We start from the raw sequence: 21,250 nt of genomic DNA on the forward strand, positions 1-21,250 counted from the left end.
GAGGTGCATTACCGCTATATTGTGTTATGAAATAATATAGAAAAATGCTTTTATTTTTTATTATGAAAATCAAAGAAACAGGATTTGGTTGGAGAGTTACATAAACTTAAATTACATTTTAGACAAAATGCTTGAGTTTCTGACGTACATTTTAAAAATTTACACTGTTTTTTACCTGATCGATCACGGAATATGCACCAATGTCCTACTTGATCGAATCGAACGTCTTCTGTTGGTAGGTATGCTCGCTTTTTTGGCACAGGTGATGATCTGGGGGACGAAGAGGATGGTCGACCAACGCTTCTTTTACGTCCGATTTGTCCATAATTGCAAATCGATTCAGCCACAATCGACCTAAAAACTGGTAACTCGATTTTTTCTTTTTCAGAGTGAATGCGGTGGTACAATATGTACGCATTTACGATCGCGACGTTTATAAGATGATACAAGATGCGGTTGGACCATTTGCGAGTTTTCTTCCGAATGTGATATCTCCCTATTAGTCCATCCATTAAATCCACACCTCCCATGTGTCTATTGTATTCTTTGATAATTTTTGGACAATCAATTTCGTAGTATATTTTCTCTTTTCTATCCCAGCGAGCTGACTTTAGAACTTCACTTACGTACGTAAAGGCAACATTTTTTGTTCCAGCGTAAGAAGATATAAGTCGAACAGTCTTGGTGTCATGCCACAAAACAGAGGTTATATCAATACCAAATGCATTTCCTACATATTCTTCCGAATAACCTCTTTCCACTTTTTTTTTTGCTATTTCAGCATCACTTGATAACTTACAATTGGGTACACGATTTGGGCGCACAGTGCCTAATGAGTAAATACCTCTACTGCACCAGTATATATTTCAAAAGCATACGAAAAGCCTGAAGAATCACAAAGGGGAAAAAATTTAAAACCCCACTTATGCGGTTTATTAGGTAGATATTGCCTAAGAGGGCTTCCAGTCATTTTTGTTGCGCACATTTGTTCATCCACGCAAAGTCTTGGAAGCATTGGTACGGATAAAAATACATTGTTAAAATGTGTTATGAGGGGCCGAACCTTATACAAACTGTCATATTCTGGTCTACCTTTGCCAGGCATCGTTAAGTTATCGTTGAAATGAAGATACCGTCGAATCTCCTCAAATCGCAACACCGGCATCGTCTGACGAATCCCTTCAAAAGAATGTCTTCCCCAATATGATCTTACATTTGGATAACGATAAACCGACATATATATAAGTATTTCAATATAACCTTGTGGAAATATTTTTTTGGCGTGCATATAAATTAGTCTGTTCGGTCAAATGCTGAAAAAAATCGTCATTCAAAAAGTACCGAACGCAATCAAAGGGAGTGTTTAGATCCTTCAAAGCAGCTGGAAGTTGTTTTTCTCCCCGAAATACGACTTCATTTATGTGTAATTGAAGATTTTTTTTCCTCCAAATAATAGATTTGAATTCCGGCGAATTGTTAGTTATGCCAGTAATATCCCCCGAAAACGTTCCTGTGGTATGAACTTCTGGCCGATCTTCTTCTTCAGCAGGTTCAGGCGGTCGGACACGATTAGAACGCTTATAAGTTGATTTACGCTTTGAACTATTAGCACTAGCAAGAGGTTCATCTTCTTCAGTGGGTGGTTTAGGTACATTAAAACTAGTACTTGGTGTCGTGCTTGGTTCACTTATTGACGAATTATCAGATGATTGGGCTGGTTGCTCTGGCTCTATTTCTTCAAAGTTGTCTACAACTTCAAAAGATATTTCATTATGATCGAGTTTTAACTCATCTTCGGCAGTGACCAACTTGCTAAGAGGCTCATCGCTGTCGTAGCTAGCGTCACTGTCTATATCACCCTCGCTAATTATGTCAAACGCCTCATCTGATGATATTTTGGAAGTATCAAAATACTTGCGACATCCAGCCATGACTGAAAATATTGCAAAATCTATTATATGTAATAACGTTTATTTACCAATTTGTAGGAAAATTTATATTAGGCATTGCATATGTCCGCCTGTAGGCGGGTACACTTGTAAAGGGGCTCTTGGCGGTCCTATTTAATTTTAGCAACAACTAACATAAATTTCTTAAAACAATAAGGTACAAATAACTTACCGATAATTTTCTTAACACCAAAATCCGTTTGAAAACAATTTAAAACTTTCCACCAAAATAACAATCACGTACGGACTCCCTTTTTGACCCGATTTCAAATGAAAATTATTTGAACCAGGCGTTGTTTACGTCTATGCAAAAAGTAGGCAACCAAATATACATTAGAATATTGAGTAGAATTTGCCGAAAGGCAAGCATTATGCAGTTGCGTTAATAAAAGACATATTTTGGTTTTAAATGGAATTTGAATGAAGTCCGCCTTAAGGCGGGCAGGTGCATTAGAGGGTTAAAGGACTTAAATTTACACTCATTACAAGTCAAAAGAAAGACCTAACAATTTGTTAAATCTGGAAGAAAAAATCCCTGCTGGATCTTTATAACAATGAGAATAGGTTTCATGTCTGAACTAGCGACAGCGGACGAAATTCATACCAATTTAAACTCTAAAAACAAACGTTAGGATCAGATGGCATTTATAACAAAATGCTTGCACTATGTAGTCCATATATTGAACATGTAATTTAATGTGGTAAATAGCTGCATTAAATATAATACCGTTCCAGATAATAATAATTAGGGTAAAATAAGAAGCTTGCAGTCTCCTTCCAATTATTTATTAAACATTTAGTGATTTAAAATTCCCTACATGTTTCGGACACAGTGGTGTCCATCCATCATCAGGGGGTAAAATATTTAAAATTGGTATTAGACATACGCTCCAGGGTTTGATTCCATATCAAAAAACTCTATTTATTATTATTGTTTTTTTTTTAATTTATTTAATTTTTTTGTTAATTTTGTTTATTTACATTCTGTTGTTGACAAGCACCGAACAGTATCAAATTGTGATCGTATGTAGTTTGTTATGTGAGTCCTAAAAATAAGACATTGTCAATTGTCCAACAATGTATTATTTTTACCTTTAAAAAATATAGTTAATATAAACAATGTTTTTTTCTGTGAACGTTAGACGGACAAAGTAAACGGCGATTCAAGCGACACCGCCGAAGAAAAACAGACCAACGGCACCATCGAACCCGAAGAAAAACCGAAATCTGTCGATCCTGCGACAGAAACCGTCGAGGAGGCGAAAGCGAAAAAAGTGGAGCCGGAAACCGCCCCCGGAGTCGCCGTGGAGGCATAAGAGAACTTCTTTTCCGCATAATTGTTATCATTTCGTTCATTAGTTAAATACTTCGTTCATTTTCCGGCTATCGGGGACGGGGACTAAACACATTCCGACTGAAACATGCTGACACTTATTCGAAGCAAATGAGACTAAAAAATTACCAGTTTTCTATTACTAGTCATAAATTATATAATCGTGAAAATGATGCTTAGTCCTCGATGGTCGCTAATTATTTATGCTCTCCCTGTATATATACGTTTGTTCCTATGGTACACTTACACAGATGAAACAAAAAAAGAAAATTCTCTCGTTTTTTAATATTTGATAAGACTGGAATCGTGTTTGTTTTTTGATACTACCCGTTTTTTAGGTGATAAATTTAAGTATTTGTCGTATTTTTTTATTATTTACTATTCCAAACTAATGTTAGAATTAAGATTATGTAACCACACAGTTTTTACGTTAGGCTAAAACATTCCTAAAATACTCGTTCGTATAAATTATTTCTCGAAATTCGTTCTTACGGTATTAATTATTTGTGATAAAAGTTGGATTAAGTTCGTGTTTTTTTTTATCCTATTATGTTTTTTTTATACTTAACTTGAAACGGTCGCTATTTTGAAAATTGTATACGTTTTAGCGCCAAAATAAACCATTTTGTAGTGTACGTTGGCTTTTTTCTTTCTACTGTTCCATATGAAAGCTTAGATGACTGCTTTAACTTAATGGAAGAGAGAAATGGTCATCCAACACCACCAGATGAACGGCTGGTGTATATAAATCGCGTCAAACTGGCATTCTCTTGGACATTGAAGATAAAATAATTCTTAAGTAAAACCTACATTAAGGTAAAATGAAAATCCTTCAGTCTCCCTCCACAGTTACGCTAAATGAAAATCCATGAAGGATTTTCATTTTACCTTAACCTACGACTCCACTGCAAGTATGGACTATTTCTTCACTAAAACCTACATTGTTGTGAATAATTCATTATTAGTTACTTATATTGTTGGGTATTATTTCACTATTTCCGTAAATATCTACTTAGGAAATACTATCTAACACCCTCAATTATTGAAAAGAAGAAAATGGTCTTATTTAAAAGAAATATGAACTTAAATATTTAACAATATCATCTGTATTGTTGTGACGAATTCGTAATGAGTTCAAAAATTGAACTTAAATTAAGTATATGGAACGGTATCATTATAGATTTGAGTTCATATTTCTTTTAAATACGTGAATAAGTCTATTTTCTTCTTTTCAATTTTTGAGCGTGTGAGATTAATTTCTAAATTGATTTTTACTATAAGTGACGTAATACCCAATAAAATAAGTAACTCAATATCATATGTTATATTTAAATCAATCTGAGTCCCATAATTTATTGTACTTTTTTTTGTAAATGTTTGACTTTGATAAACTGTTTCGAAAAGTCTCTCGAAACTCTATCGTAATTTTAAACATTTTAATAAAAATGATTTTTATAAGGACCTGAATAAAATCGTGTGGGATAATGTGTACTATATCAATAATCTAGACGAAAAAATTCAGTATCTTACTAGTAATTGCTCATTATTTGATAGACATGCACCCTTTACGACGTCAAAAATTTCTAAGCCTTATACCCCGTGGATAACTGCAAATGTGCAGCTTTTTATAAAAGAAAAAAATTAGGCATTGTCAAGTTTTGACTGATTAAGCATATTATAGACAGATGCGTAATCTTGTGGTGGGAATGATTAGGCGAGAAAAAAGAAATTATCTGCAATTTCATCAGAACATCAGAGATAGTAAACAGTTATGGAGAGCTATTAATAATCTAAGTCTAAAAAATGTCTAATCGTTCTATTCCTTTAAATCTCCGAGATCCAAACAAAATTAATGACTATTTTGCTTCAATGTATAGCCCGTTAGGTAGTTGCCCCGAAGAAGTTGCTAGTTTTCAGAACAAACAGTTTAAACATGATCTAAATTTTTCATTTCGATTAGCCAAAGTTGAGGAAATTTCTAAAATAGTCTTAAGCCTAAAATCAAATGCACACGGTTGTGATTCAATATCAGCGTTAATGTTGCAACACTGTATTCCAAAGCTATCTCCACATATTATAAACTGTTGCCTAGAAGCTGGGTATTTCCCGGGTATGTGGAAAATTTCTCTCTTAACACCTTTTGCTAAAATTAATAATCCAACTAATTTCAGCGACCTTATACCTATTTCAATTATCCCGGTCATCGCTAAAGTTTTGGAAAGGTTTATACAGCTGCAAATTTATGACTTTCTCACCTCCAATAATATTATTCCGCATACGCAATCTGGGTTTAGAAAACAACATAGCACGACATCTGTCTTACTAAACGTTACCCAAGAGATAATTTATGCAATGGATAAAGGTGACTCCACAGCACTTATAATGCTTGATTTTACCAAAGCATTTGACACCTTGGATCATCATTTGCTTTTGGCAAAATTGGCTTATTATGGCTTTGATAATGTTTCCCAAATGTTTTTTAAATCCTACTTATCCAACAGAAGGCAAATGGTGGTCTTGGAAGATCAGACTTTTTCAAATATCAAATATATAACATCTGGAGTACCTCAGGGATCTGTTTTGGGACCTCTCTTCATTCTAATGTATGTTTCGGATTTGTTTAAAGTTGTAAAATACTGCCAGATCCAGGGGTTCGCGGATGATATGCAAATTTATCATTCTTTTAAAGCTGAATCTGTATTGGAGGCATTAAATAAAATAAACGACGATCTTTCTAGAATTTCCTTCTTTTCCTCTCAAAATAATTTAAAGCTCTTAGTTGGCTACGCGTGGAAAATCTATTCTCTTTGCAATTGGCGGTTTTTGTGCATAGACTGCTAGCGTCGTCTACTCCTCCCTACCTCCGCAAAAAACTTACTTTTCGGAAAAATTTACATGATGCAAATCTGAGATTTATAAATAAGTTGTCAATTTCTAGATATCGAACAGCCTTCTTTCGTCGTAGTTTTCTGTATAATGCTGTGGCAATTTACAATGACCTTGTTCCGAATCCTATAAAAGAAATGTCAGTAGCTGGTTTCAAGAAAAAACTAAAGCTGCATTTTTTAACAAAACAGAATAGCTAAATTGTCAGTAGGTATTTCTTATTTTATAATTTTTTGATTTTTATGGACCAATGGGTGTATATCTGTTTATTTTTATATTAATATTAGTGTTACCATTACAAATGTTAATTTTTTTCTTTCTGTTGAAAAGTACAAATAAAGCCATTATTTATTTATAAGTAACAAAGAAAATACAACGGTTACTTTTTTATTATTGTCCGATCTTTTTTAGATCATCAGTCTCCTACTATTTCTTTCTAAGTTGTTAGAAAAAAAATATTTCTGAGCAAAACGGCTACTATATTTCTGAACATGCTATATTACCTGCGAGCCAGTTAGGCTTTAGAACTCTGCATAGTAATACTATGGCTCTTATCAAGTTGACTCTTGGCATTTTGTATTCAAAATAATGTTGTGGGCAAAATAAAACAGTGATTATTGAATTAACTGTTTTAATTAAAACTCAAAAATGGTTCGCACAATCTTAATACAATATCTTTCCGAGTCTCAACTTAAAACTAAACTCTCTTCAGTCCCAAACAACTATTATTCAGTGCCGGGGCCCTACATCTGTCAACTAAATAGGGCACTTAAGTATTTATTTATGACTTTTCTGGACACACAGATATTTAGTTACATACTTATAAATAAGAAACTGCCTATTCACATATTCTAGATTAAACAAACTTAAATGCTATAAATGTCTTTTGGATATTATTTTTAAATCCATATTTATGAGGTGCCACAATAAGCAGACGTGCTGCTGCTTTTTGGTTACGTTAAGGTGTTTGATACTGTAAGTCATGAACTCTTATGCTTAAAACTTAAATACTTTGGTTTTGGACAAGATGCTTTAAACTCAGTTAGGACCTATTTATCCGGTAGACAGTAGATGGGTTTTAATGACATTTCATCAAGGGCTATATTTGTTGAGCACTTCTTTTGTTTACTATTTATACCTGGGATTTTTCTAGTCATCTTAATTTCATGAATGCTCATCAATATGCTGATGTTTTTTAGCTTTATTATTATTTTGACTATCAAAATGCCCACATAGGTGAATCGTGATGACCTTAAAATGATATATAGGATGTCACTGTTTGGCATTAAATCCTAATAACTTCTTGTATTTGGAAGATTATCAAAGGATCTATCAAATTTTCTTAACGTCGTTAATAATACTACCAGAATTAATCCTTCCACCCAAGAACTTGGGTGATTATTCTGATAAGGATCTAAGATTCCAAAAATATGTATCTCTAATCTTCTAAAAAAGTTTTATAAAATTAAGAAAAATTTATATTCAAAGAAGGTTCTTGTCTATTCAAATTAAATTAAAACTTTGTGATCTTATTTTATAATTTTTGTCTTATCGTGATGTTGTCTATTGGCCTGCTCTTTTATTAGGGGATAGAGTTAGCCTGCAGTATAGCTGCTTAAGATTTTGCTATGGTCTACGTAAATTTGATCATGTTTCTGAATTTTCTAATGACTCCGAATGGCTAAAACAGCAAACAAGATTTAAATACTAGATGCACAACGAGTATATTTTTTCTAACAAGCTTATTAAAGTCCTTCATGTGCATGATCGACATACTCGCTATTGCAACAAGTTTGTAATACCAAAGCATAAAACTTCACTTTATAAAAGGCCAGCTATAATGCAGCCAAATATTTCAATATGCTCTTCTGAATGAGCTTCCTGAGTGTTCCTCTGCCGACAGCTTCAAAAGGCATTTAAAGCAATTACTGAATAAGTATTTACAACAATATTTATTTAAGGCATTTAGTTATATGTACCACATTTTTACTATCTTTTTTCTTAAATTACATATTCTTTCCTATTATATATTACCACAGTTTCGCAATATTAAGTCACGTTTTTATTTTATATTTAAAATTCGTTTTAGGATAGGTTAGGTTAAGTTAGGTTAAATCCTTTTTTTGTAATTTTTTTTTATTTCTTTTTTTTTCTTCCTTTCTTTTTTAATGGGTGATTTATAGGAGTAGCTTTAAGCTAGATCCCCACCACTAAATTTAACTTCTCTCTATTTATAGTGTCTTACATACAGTAGTGGCCATAATTATAGCAACAAGTACATTTTTCCTTCAAATTATATGATGTGGTAGATTAGAAAAAAAAACTGGTATATATTATGATGTATTTTTTACAAAGCTTTTTATTTATGTTTATTTTTTTGTGAATTTTTTTTAGGAAACGGGTTGGACAAAATTATAGCAACACATTTTAGAAAAATCAATTTATTTATTCTCCAAAGTCAAAATAAGATTACAATACAATAATATTCTTCAGTATTTAGTATAGTACCCTTTAGCCCTTATAACAGTATTGCATCTTTTTGGCATGGTCGAAAAGTTCTCCAGCATTTTTGAAATTCCTGGTTCTACACCTGTTATCCACAATTTCCCAAAGATTTTCTATTGGATTTAAATCCGGAGATTGGGAGGGCCACTTCATAACATTAATTTTTTCATCATGGAGAAACTTTTATTAGCCTTGAAGAATGTTTTGGATCATTGTCATGTTGAAATTGATATAACAGCGGCATATTTTCTTCAGAATAGGGTAACATAACATTCTTTAATATATCCTTGTACATAAATCGATCCATAATCCCTTCTATTCTGTGAAGAGGTCCCATACCATACCCCGAAAAACAGCCCCACACTAAAACTGAACCACCACCATGCTTAACTGTAGGAGAAGTGTACCGAGGATTAAATCTTTTGCCTACAGGACGTCGAACGTATGCAGCACCATCACTTTTAAATAAATTGAATTTTGATTCATCGCTAAAAATAACTCTGCGCCACTGATCAATAGTCCAGCCCTGGTGTTCTCGAGCAAATTCAAGTCGGGCCTTCACGTTCTTCTTGGAAAGAAGAGGCTTTTTTGCTGGTCTGCGTCCAAACAACTTATTTTCAAATAGACGCCGCCTTATGGATCGTTCACTAAGATCGGAACACCCACTGCCATCCAAAAGCCCTTTAATTTTTGAAGAGGACAAAAATGGGTTTTGCCTGGAAATCCGAACAATCATTTTGTCACTTTTTTTTGAAGTTTTCCGGGGACGTCCCGAATTTTTTTGGGTACTACCAGCCCTGTGTTATTGTATCTTTTCACTATACGTGAGACAACTGATCTGTGAAGAGCAAAATTTTTTGCAATGGATGACTGTTTGATGCCTGACTTCTACTGATTAATTATAAGTTGCCTCACTTCAACAGACACGGTTTTACCACGACTCATACTGTTATTTAAATAAGTTAATAACTACCAAGAAATCACAATATAAATTGTTTCAATATTGCACTTCAACAGATTGAAAGAGCACTAAATTTCAAATGTTGCTATAATTATGACCAGGTGAAATATTTGCAATTACAAATATTTATTGTCAGCAAAAAAACAGGTAGGCCATTTATTATTATTATTAATATTTTTCATCATGATAATCTTATAATGTGGCTATAAAATTAATATTTTTACAACCAAAAAGGACCCCAGTTTATTTAACAGTTCAGCCATTTTTGGAGGTCCGTTAGTATGTACCTTTGATGTAGAACGTAGAGCCGTCAGTGGCATTAGTAGAGAGTTTAGTTTAATTAGTAGAGAATAAGAAAGTCCTCTTTTTTATGCCACCATCTGTCCGTGACATTCCAGAATTACAATAATTTTTTATTCCTATATTTTTTATTTTATTTTTGATTTTGACTCATAGATGTCACCACCTCCACTTCCCTATCCAATAACGATAGCGCTAAGATAACCATAATTTGTATTACAATTTTACCTGTTACTCACAGGTCTACCAATCGATTCAAAATGATAATGAGGAAATAAAACTACCAGTATGTTACATCGTATGCGATTTTTATTGCATTGCAAAGCGGTATAATTACAAACTAAGAAGAATAAATAATACATTTTGCTATCATATACAGGGTGATACAGACTTTTCTTGAAACACTGACATGACAGAAAAAATTTATATAATTTTCGATCTATAATTTTTGTTTTCAATAAAAAACCGATTATACAAAATACAATTAATAAATTATATACAATTTAGGACATCAACAGAGTATGTACGTATATATACACGATAAAAATAAATACAAGGCCGATACAGTAGATTTCTAAAATGTCAATGTTCTGATGGTGAAAAAATCCGTTTAAAACAGAGTTCACAACCAAAAAAATAAAAAAAGAACAGAATACAAAAAAGACGCTAACAGGAAAAGTAAGTACATTCTGACAGCTACGTACATGTAAATGGCTCGCGGCGGAGACGTTTAGAATGTGATTCCAAACATTGCCACCACGTTAAGTGTATGTCAACTAAGGCACTAAAAATGGGAGCGTAATTAAATGACATTTTCGGCTCCATGTGTCAAAAATAGGTTACGTTATTAAAAAACCATTGTATTGTATTTGGAACTATTGAACAGGCTGTGAAAGAAACAAAAAAAAAACGTTCATATAATTCAAAATAATTTAATTTTCTCCTTGTAAATCAAAGTCGATGTCGATAGGTTTATTGTGGTTTTTAAGAGAATAGTATAGAATAGTCTTTTTGGCTTTACTTCAGGAAAAAGTAGCTGAAAACGAGTACCATGTCAATGGGTCTGTTTTGGTTTTTGAAAATATTGAATCTATTTGAGAGGATCTTCAGGGGTACCAAAAATTTGAATTTACTATTAAATGGCTCAAAAAAAGTAACTAAAAAGAGTGCCATATCCATGGGGTCTATTATAAATTTTAATAAAATTTCATGTTTTTGTGAGCACAGCCAGTGGAACCACCAATTTGAGTTCGGTATTATACAAACTAAAATCAAATTGTAACTAACAAATGTTTCTATATGATCAGTGACTCTGAAGAGAACTCCATGTGGTATCATCATAAACACATCCTTTTTGAAGTCAGGGTACCGATGAAGAGTGAATCGCTCTATATAAACTCCAGGGCAACAGATTGGTTGAGATACTCGCAGATCTACAGCCTAGAATCACTGGAAACACATTTTCCAGTATATCACCTGAGGAATTGGATGCATCCGTAGAGAAACTAACTCACACGAAAATACCGTTTTTTGAACTAATTGATAGAAGAGCAAAATTGGAATTCAAAAGAGTCAAATGAACTGGAAATTAGGAAGGGTACAGGGAAGCCTTAACCACCTATAATAGGCAGTTAACGAAGTCCTGAAGAAAATTATAGAAACTTTCCTAAGCGCATATTAAGGACGTAAAAAATGAGCAATTCGAGAAGCATATATACTGAAAATAAGGAACATTAGAACTTCTTCTTAGAACTTGCTTTCCTGACTGCAGGTTTGTATCTTCATCACCCCATGTTTGGCTAAAGGCAACGAACATCATTAGAATGATAGAACGGAGGAAATGCTATTCTTTATTAGGAGATTGCCGATCCAGCCTAACATTGGCATATGTTTCAAGGATTTGGAGTGCGGTAGGGGTCATGTTTATATCCAAGAATCGGAACAGGCCTTTCAAATCTCCTAGGCCTACAGGTGAATTGATCCATCCTCTTTTATGTTGAAGACAATGGGCCAGTATAGCAGATGAAGGTACTCTCCATGAGACCAATTGAACGCATTCCAATTCGCCTATAAGATGGGCAAATCAACTATTACGACATTGGACAAAATAGTTAGGGATTTCGAAAAGGCCTTGGAAAAAAAATAGCACTGTGTGTATTTATGGACATTGAGGGCGTCTTCAATAACGCGGACTTTCTTCGAATGAAAACAGCGCTCTCTAATAGAGGAGCTGAGCTGGCCATAAGATATACGACCATAAGATGGGTCATCTGCATGCTGAACCAAAGGTCAATTAAGGCCACATTTTGATTCACCGATCTCAGTGCGCCTTAAGGATCCTCATAGGGAGGTCTACTATCTCCTTTTCTATGGTCTGTAGAGGCGAGTAACCTGATCAGGCTCCTTAACCGGACAGGGCACAAGACCATGATGTATGCGAGTGATATTTCTGACACCCTGGTCTGGGTATCAGGGCACGTCAGGAATGACATGGCGGACATCTAAGGAAAAAGGGCTGAGGAAAACTTCATTGGACCAACCTCATCTTTTGGGTTTCTACAGAGGTATTAAAGGACAGATTGTGAAATGGACATCGTTCAGGATGATGCGACATTGAAATGGGTTGGTTCATTCCAAAAAGTTTCTGAGCTTCGACGTTGAAAGAGCGATTCTAGCTTTAAGACTAGACACAAAAAGCCTACGCAATACGCATGCTGGTAGGGGAACATCTGCAGGGAGGAAGAGGAATCGATAGAACAGTTGATAGCATATTCTGAAGCACTGGGCGACAGGAGATACAGGATTCTACATACATACACGTTGAGTGAAAGGGATCTGTTGACACTCCCACTGAAGGAGCCGATGATGTTCGCGAAAGTCTTGGATAGATAGGATCAGGGGAAGCACAATAGATCAACAATCGTCGCAGTGCAACAGGCCACCCTGGACCAAACTCTATTGCACTACATTACATCACAAATTATTAAGAAATAAATTGCTGAACTGGTGATGGTGGCACCATATCGATGTGTCTATTGTGATTTTTAAAAAAGTTTTGTGCTTTTGGGCAATCTATCAGCGGTACCAAAAATGTATGTATTAAACTATTTGGTAAAAAAATATTGAAAAGCAGGACCATGTCGTAGGACTATTGTGGTTTTAAGGGAATTTGGGTTATTAGTGAAAACAGTCAATGGTACCAAAAATTTGATTTCATCAATAAATTATTCAAGAGAAATTATTCAATAAAAAAAATAGCTGAAAACCAGATCGATAACCATCGATGACAATTTTTGATCCAAAATGGATCATGTGATCTGATTTGTGATCTGAAAAATTGTCATGAAGTATGTGATCCAATTGAAAAAATTGAAGGTATCAAGTTTTCCTTTATATTTCCAAAACTACAAAATATATTCCCACGAAACTTTTAAATAACACAAACGATTTCGTGAACATGATTTTGACATTCGAAACATCGTGTCACCTCAAAAGGTTTTTGCACAAACCGGTCCAAAATGTCACTAACCTACGCCCCCGCTTTTAACGCTCTATGTAAACCCGGTCTATTAAATCTAACTTCTAAACAGGAAAAAAAAATGGCGGCGCACCACGTCATCTTCACCTAATACTTTTTTCATTTTTTTTATATATATAACACAATAAAACTAGGATTTTTTCAGTCTTTAATAATATACAAATATACGCGTCAAGATCCACTTAATATAATTATATTTGTCCGAAAAACGTTCAACACTTTATATGTATATTAGAAATAATTAACTGACCAGGAAAAATATATTATAACATTTACACATTTTTTTTTGTTAATAAAGGGTTATATGGGAACTGGAATGATTTTTCAATTAAGGGCAAAAATGTTAGGTTAGTGTTTGTGTTTTTTTCCCATATACCCCTTTATGATTGGTCACTATGCGCGTTCGCATACTTAAAACGGTTTTACTACGTAACATATAAAAAACTGTACAGATAATTTTATATAGTTGAAATCGTTATATTACTAGGCCCAATTTGCGTGTGTCCAAACAACCATAGTCCGGCCCTGCATACAGGCCACGCCTTAAAGCACGTTTCTCCTTGTAAAAACGTTTCTTAGGCCAGGGACGGACTAACGGAATTTTCTTCGCAAAAAAAGAAAATCGATTTAAAAACGCGTCTTTATTAATAGATTCGTAAAATATAGGCCTTGGTACTAAAAAAAAAACATTGTGGTACCATTCGACTTTTTTCCAACCCCACCCAGTGTTATCAAAAATTTGGTATCGTTGTTGAATTATTCAGAAAAAGAGTAGATGAAAAAGAGTACTATCTTGACGAGTTTATTGTGGTTTTTAAAAAACTTCAGTTCAACAGAAGAGCCATCAGTGGTACTAATAAATTGATTTTACTCCTGAATTTTCAGGACAAAGAAGCTGAAAAAGGGTAGCATCTTAATCGGTTTATTGTGATTGAAGTTTTATATCTTTGGGAGAACTGTCTGTGGTTCTAAAACTTTGATTTCATTATTGAATCATTCAGAAAAAAGTAGCTGAAAAGAGTAAAACTGTTGTACCTAGACCATAGTGTACCTGGGACCATTTTGAGTAGCAGGATTCTGTTGCTTCCTTACAATCTTGACCTAAACAACTCCTCAGTTGCATTATAGCGGTGCAAATGGACTTTACAGTTTTGGTGAAAGAACGCAAATTCGTGTGGTAAAAGTAAAGTTTTTGTGAAACTGTTGAACGAGAAATATTTCAGATTAAACACGTGGAGTTTTTGGTAAGTAAAATGCTTGTTGTTGTTTGTAAATTTTAATAGACAGTTCTATATGGGGAGCTGTCTTAAATAAGATGAAATTATCGTGTTCCTTCAATCCATCCATCATCGTGGATCTTGGTACAAGTCGTTGCAGCATATGATAAACGACCTACAGAGAAGTGAAAAGTGTTTAATATCAGCAGGTAAACTACCGAAATTTAAAAATACAGAAAACACTGAATGTCGGTCTTCAGCCAATTATGCTGCGAGGAAAGCATTTACAGATAAAGACGAATTAAGCCTTGTTACTTAGATTCAAGCTATAGCTAGAATGCAGTATGGTTTAACAAAGAAGGGTGTCAAAACGTTGGCTTTTAAATTTGCAAAAGCTAATAATAAAAATATACCAGATATTTGGAAAGATGATGAAATTACCCGCAAAGAATGGATAAAATGGTTTTTGAAACAACATGAAAAACAATTCGAGAACCGGAGGTTAATACGTTTGCTACAAGCCATCTCATATATGAGCTAGTTGCTCGATCATACTCAATGAATAGGTATATAAATCATTTGGACTACAGATAGAGGCCTAAAATTTTGATGCATATGGATAGGCCTGACACATGCGAATCGCTTGGTTTAAGATAAAAATATAAAATTGAGTTTCGGTGGAAATGTTTTATGTGACGACACGTACATAGTTTTGGCATAAATTGTGTACATTATGCAGTAAGAAATAAAACGTAATAAATAACTCACAAGCAGTAAGGAGTCTATGCATTTATAAATTAAAATCGTAAGAAATAAGACACGTAGCAAAATTTATGATGTCTGTCCAATCAAAGTCATTTATTGTCAGCTGGAGTCACATTTAATTTTATGAATAATTGACATACTCGTAGTAGTATTAATCTATGATTTTCTCTGCGTACTAATGGCTTTATTTATTTAGTTGGAAGTGATTTTTGCTATTTTTATTACCATTTACTCACGATTTCGGAAGAAGAAAGACGCAAAAAATGAAACTGAGCCATTTCATGCGTCTTTTACTTCTTACGGATTGCGTTCTACGGCAATGTATGAATAGCTCCATTTGAATATTAGTAGTTTATTTTCCTGGCGTCATACGCGTTATTTCTTACTACTTGCCATATGCAATTTATGAACTAGGCTAGTTAAGATTCAAGCTCTCTACAAAATTAATTTGCAGGTGTCATAATATGATGTCACGTTTTCTGAGAGAAGACGAGCTTCAAGCTGAGGCCGATGCAATTATGAACGTATCAAGCGATGAGGAAACGCTTGGAGAACCGTTTTAAGACTTCGACAGTACTCACCATCCATGATCTGAATCGGACTCCAGCGAAGAAAATTGTGAAGTTAATGGTGCAGAGTATGTTGATAGTGATAGCAATGAACACCATTCACACAATCCAGCAGCGGAAGATGTTTCATTTTGAGTAGAGAAGAACGAAAAACCTAAAAAAACCTCTGATTTTACTGTAATTTAAGATAAAAAGTAAACATTCCGGCTGATTCTTCTGCATCTGAGGTATTTGTATTGGCTCTTGTTCGATCAGACTCTCATGGGAAAAATTTGCGATTGGGTTATAATCTTCAAGAAATGGCGATTGTGGGAAATGTGTTATTACAATGAACAGGTAGAAGCCACTTTTTTCTAAAGAGTTTTGCCGGTTTATTGGAATCCTATTAGAATACTCAGCCACTCTATGCTTATCCAGTATGTAGCAGAGCAATGTCGAGAAACAGATTTAAATATGTCGAGAGAAGATGAAAAAACATCCCGTTTATACAAAGTCGAAGAGGTCGTGAGAACATTAAAGGAAACATACAAAAAGTGTGTTATCCCATGGAAACATACTTTATTGTCTGGTATGCATTGGAAAAGGAATAGTCGACGGGAATGCAGGTCATGCCCAATCAGTAGTTACGAAACTATGCCAGCCATATCTTAATAAGGGTCACATATGGTACAAGGAACTCTGAGAAAGAATAGAAAATGGAAACTCAAGAAAGTTATGTTGTGTAAACTGCTTTAAGGTGAAATGAATTTCCAAATTTGAAACCTGGTTGAAACAGGGCTGAGCTTGGTTCAAGGCCAATCTAGAATAGTTGCTCCGAAAGGTGTAAAGCAGCTAAGCAATGCCCCTTCGGCTGAAAGAGGGATCCTCTTAACTGTTATTTGCATGAGATCGATAATTCGTTGCCTCCAATGTTTATCTTTCCAAAAGTCCATTTAAAAAAAAAGATGCTTTTTGGAGGATCCGGCAAAATCATCAGGTTGGTCAAACCAAAAATTGTTTATAAAATTTTTGCGTCGTTTTATGCATGCTGTAAAAAGATCTAAGGATGATCGCGTCCCGTTAATTCTAGAGAACCATGAAATCGATCTTGGTCCGACAATTCTTTGGCAAAGCATTCGATGCAGGTATTGTAATTGTTATATTTGCCCCACATACCTCACATAGGCTGGAGTCTTTAGAGCTCTCTATCTAGGAACCTTCGAGGAACTATTACAACCAAACTCTTGGAACCTGGCTTCTACAACAAAGGAAAAACCTTTGATATATACAACGTGGCAGGAGTCTTGGTAACAGCATATCTTCGTGCCTGTACTCCGGGTAATATCTTGTCCGGCTTTCGAAAATCAGGAATATCCCCGTTCAATAATATCAACTGATGAAGATTTTCTTCGTTCCTTTGCGGTCATGTAGGAACATAGAGGCCAGCAAATACTAAAGGGACTTAAACCACTGACAAAGTTGGATCCAGCCCTCCTGATCTGCCTTTAGCTGTAGGTTTGTCATCCTCTTCGTTATTCTTATCTGTGCCATTTACGTCTTCAGCCTTATATCCAGTTATTGATGCATCTTCAGATCCTGGGCCCTAAACTTTAACTTACTGTTCGTCAGTTTCGCATTCATCTGCAGTTCCTTAGACGCCAAGATCAAATACAAATAAAACATAGACAAATTCCTTACCCAGAAAACGTTCAGCCTTACCCTCAGGTGGATGATAGCAAGAAAAATAAGAGGAAAGGAGAGAGACAGCTAAAAAAAGAGTCAAAAAAAGTTAACTTGAGTAAAGAAGTATAAAGTTCTTCGTCTGACTCTAAAGTGATGTCTCTTATATCAACTGATAATGAAGACAGTGGTGATGAAGAAATATGCGTATACTGCTTTTTCTCACAGTTTAGCGACAAAAGTAGAGAAAAGTAGTGTAAGTAGTGTGGTAGTGTTCGCAGAGGTTGAAGGAGAAGAGTGGAAGGACTACTTTGGTGATTTTTGTAAAACTAGATTAAGCAAATTATTTTTTGTATCTATTAATACTATCTAAAAAAGAATTTTTGTACACCAACTTTAATGTTACTTTGTGTGTGATTGAAAAAACAAACAATTTATGTACAACTATGTTCAATGCTTGGCTCAAGGACCATGTACCACTATGTACCATGGACCACTATGCAATAGTTTTAAATGGTTTTTTTTTCTTAAGTAGATATACTAAATTCTTGAATGCAAATTTGTATAAAAAAGCGTAGACAACAACTGGACATATTTATAGACGCAAAAATGTAGTTAAAAAAAAATTAGAAAAAATGTGGTACAAAGTACAACAGTTTCCCTTACCATCTTGATGAGTTTATTGTTGAGAAAGTTATAATTTTGAGCAAACGGTCCGTGGTACTAAAAATTTGATTTTACTTCTGAGTTATTCAGGAAATAGTAGCTGAAAAACGTACCACCTTGATGAGTTTGTTAAGATTTTTCACAATGTTTTTAATTATTGAGGGAGCCGTCAGTGGTACTAAAAATTTGATTTCCCTCTGAATTATTTACAAAAAAGTTCCATGTCGCTGGTTCAGTGGTTCAATTATCGACATGGGACTCTTATAAGAAAGTTGTCCAATTTTAAAAGAACCATCGGTGGTACCAAAAATTTGATTTCACTATCGACTAAGTCAGCAAAAAGTAGGTGAAAAAGAGTACCATCTCAATGGGCATATTATCATTTTTAAAAAAAAAATTTAAAAGTAGAAAGTCCGACCCTACTTACAAGCTAGGGCCAGACTAATAAAAATGTAGGCGCATTTTCATTAATAAATTCGTAAAATACAGGCCGTGGTACCTAAAAAAATAGTGGCACCTTTCGTTTTTCTTTTTTTTTATTTAACACATAACAAATCGACATTATTCCTATATATAGTACGGATCGGCAATAGGGAAAACTGTAACTCTAATTATATGTCACGTTTGTTATGTATTAAAGTGAAAAAAAAATTTAAATAAATTAATTCGATTTTCAACGTTCGTTTCTACATTATAATATCTACAATTTTCAAATATATTATCATGTTGTCATAAGGGGTTTCTCAACAGTTGGCGTTTTATAAATTTATAAAACGAGTGGGGTGGGGGGTTTACATGGGGGCGTGGGCACACATTCAAGTATATAAATATATATTATATTATATATATATATATATATAGGGATGGGGGATGTCTTAGTGCCTATATAGTGAACAAATATTCGTAGTATTGTGTAACACATCTTTTACACGGGGGTACATTTATATGGACGATACATATGTTTAGGCTCTCTCAGAGCATGACGTTGTCAGGTTAGTTTTTGTGAAAATTTAAAATGCTTTTCTTTTTTAAAAACTGAGTTTTTTATTGGGTTTTTAAAAAAGGATCAGTGGGTCAAAAATCTGATCGCACCATAGGTCGATAAGTTTCTTCGCACTATTTAACACTGTAATAATCACAAAAAAAAAACATTAAAACAGTCACAAAAACAACCCGTATAACAACAAATTGGGACACCACTATAAACACCAGTGTTCACAAAAATGCCGGGAATAGTGGCGGTGGCTGTGGGCTGGGAAGGCGACAACAACAATTCACGACTAAAAAAATTGTAAAAATAAAAAAAAAACATTCACTAGACACGAAGGTCTCTCTCACCTTCTTACACGTTAATATCACTTTTTTTTGTACAGTCTATTTGTTAAAAAAAATTAAGAGAACATTCATCGCATAGACTGTAGCGCCCTGAGCGCGATCACACAGAGCAAAATAGTGTTCGAGAGTAGCACCGAGGCGCTCGAGGCGCCACCTAGCGTCAGCTCCTCGCTCTTCACCACTTCGTTGGGGTGTTTGTTGTAGGCCTTCGATTTCTTCGTCGTTGATACGGTACTTCGACTGGTCGTGGTAGGGTTTGTAGGCGGGGTAGGTCTTGGCGGGGTCACTGACCACCTAGAATTTAAGAAATATATTAATACTTTTTTATTTAATTTGGTTAGTCTTGCCAGGATTATAAATAAATAGACATGCCTTTATTCAAAGAAATAGTATATTCTAACTATTAGGCTAATTATTAGGCTAGGCGAAGACAACATTGTGTAAATAAATGGATAAAACATGAGCTATATACAGTGTGTGTCAGCCAAATGGAATAAATTAGCTAATAAATAGATAAGAGCGTGTTGGAAAAAACGCTCGAACACGTCGATTGGTTTTTATACTTACGCATTTTTTTTCATAAAAATTTTTTATACAGGGTGTATCAGATAACGGTGGTCAATACCAACTTGCTTAGTTTAAACATAACACCCTGTATGTTAATTAATTTTTAGATTCCTCAGATCATTTTAGATATTTTTTGTATACAATGTCCTATACCTATCTTTTACTGTTTCGGAAATATTAAGTAAAATTCAAAAAATAACGTTTAGAAAAGAAAATTATTTATTTTTCAAGATTCTGTACAACTCACTTAATAGGGTAAACTGTCCAACAGTGAACCACAGTACACAGAGAACCATTTTCAAATTTGGCGCAACTACATTTACCAACGGTCGTTAGTGTGTGTGGTGGGGACCGCTTAAAGCATCTCTAACGTATGCTAGTCGATTCTCGTCGATCAGTACGTGCAATTGTTTGTTCACCACGTGCAATTGTGTGTTTTCAGGTAAGCAAACTAAATTTCGTTTGTTCATTTACCCAATGTTTTTGGGGTGTTTGCTCAAATATTTTGAAATGTTTGATAGTGTCATCTATTGTTGATTCTTTTTAGCCAACTTATAAATAATAATTCTTTTGTTTTTCATTATTGCTATTTTGTTATTAATTTTTTTATTGGATAGTAGCAAATTTACACAGTGAACCGGTACACAGTGAATCGGTTCACTGTGTACACAGTAAATCGGTTCACTGTGGACCGTATTATCTATAAAATGATATTTATAAAAAAATTGACTTTTAGCATCATGGCTCGCAAAAAACGAGAACGTAAAATCGGAAAGCACACTGAGGCACAAATGGCTGACGCTCTTGCTCTCAAGAATACGGGAATTAGCCTACGAGAAGCCTCTAGAAGGAAATCTATTCCCTATCCAACACTTCGGAGATACTTCATGAAGCAGCAACAGTTAGGAGACGATGTTCGACTTACTCCAAACTATGAGGTTAACAAAGTATTTACAGTGGAGCAAGAAAAGTCGTTAGTGGAATACATATATGAATGTGC

The 21,250-nt window shown here is 34.4% G+C and overlaps 2 protein-coding genes across 9 annotated transcripts in view; one reads left to right on the plus strand and one right to left on the minus strand.

The window, feature by feature from the left end:
• Positions 1-3,917, plus strand: part of LOC126733495 (enolase-phosphatase E1-like) — a 33,980-nt gene extending 30,063 nt beyond the window's left edge. Inside the window, exon 7 of the mRNA XM_050436811.1 lies at positions 3,092-3,917. Within this exon, the coding sequence (XP_050292768.1) occupies positions 3,092-3,265 (174 nt within the window). The 3' untranslated portion in view covers positions 3,266-3,917. The remainder of the gene's footprint in view (positions 1-3,091) is intronic.
• A 6,306-nt stretch (positions 3,918-10,223) lies between these two features.
• LOC126733496 (ephrin-A4) overlaps positions 10,224-21,250 on the minus strand; it is a 935,043-nt gene continuing 924,016 nt past the window's right edge. For 7 of the 8 annotated variants that reach the window (XM_050436816.1, XM_050436814.1, XM_050436815.1 and 4 more), the window contains one exon: positions 10,224-19,977. In XM_050436816.1, the coding sequence (XP_050292773.1) occupies positions 19,752-19,977 (226 nt within the window). In that variant the 3' untranslated portion in view covers positions 10,224-19,751. The remainder of the gene's footprint in view (positions 19,978-21,250) is intronic. The other variant, XR_007659736.1, reaches the window with a different exon arrangement.

The sequence above is a fragment of the Anthonomus grandis genome, chromosome 2 (genome assembly GCF_022605725.1).
Source record: "Anthonomus grandis grandis chromosome 2, icAntGran1.3, whole genome shotgun sequence".
In the NCBI taxonomy this organism is placed as follows: Eukaryota; Metazoa; Arthropoda; class Insecta; order Coleoptera; family Curculionidae; genus Anthonomus; species Anthonomus grandis.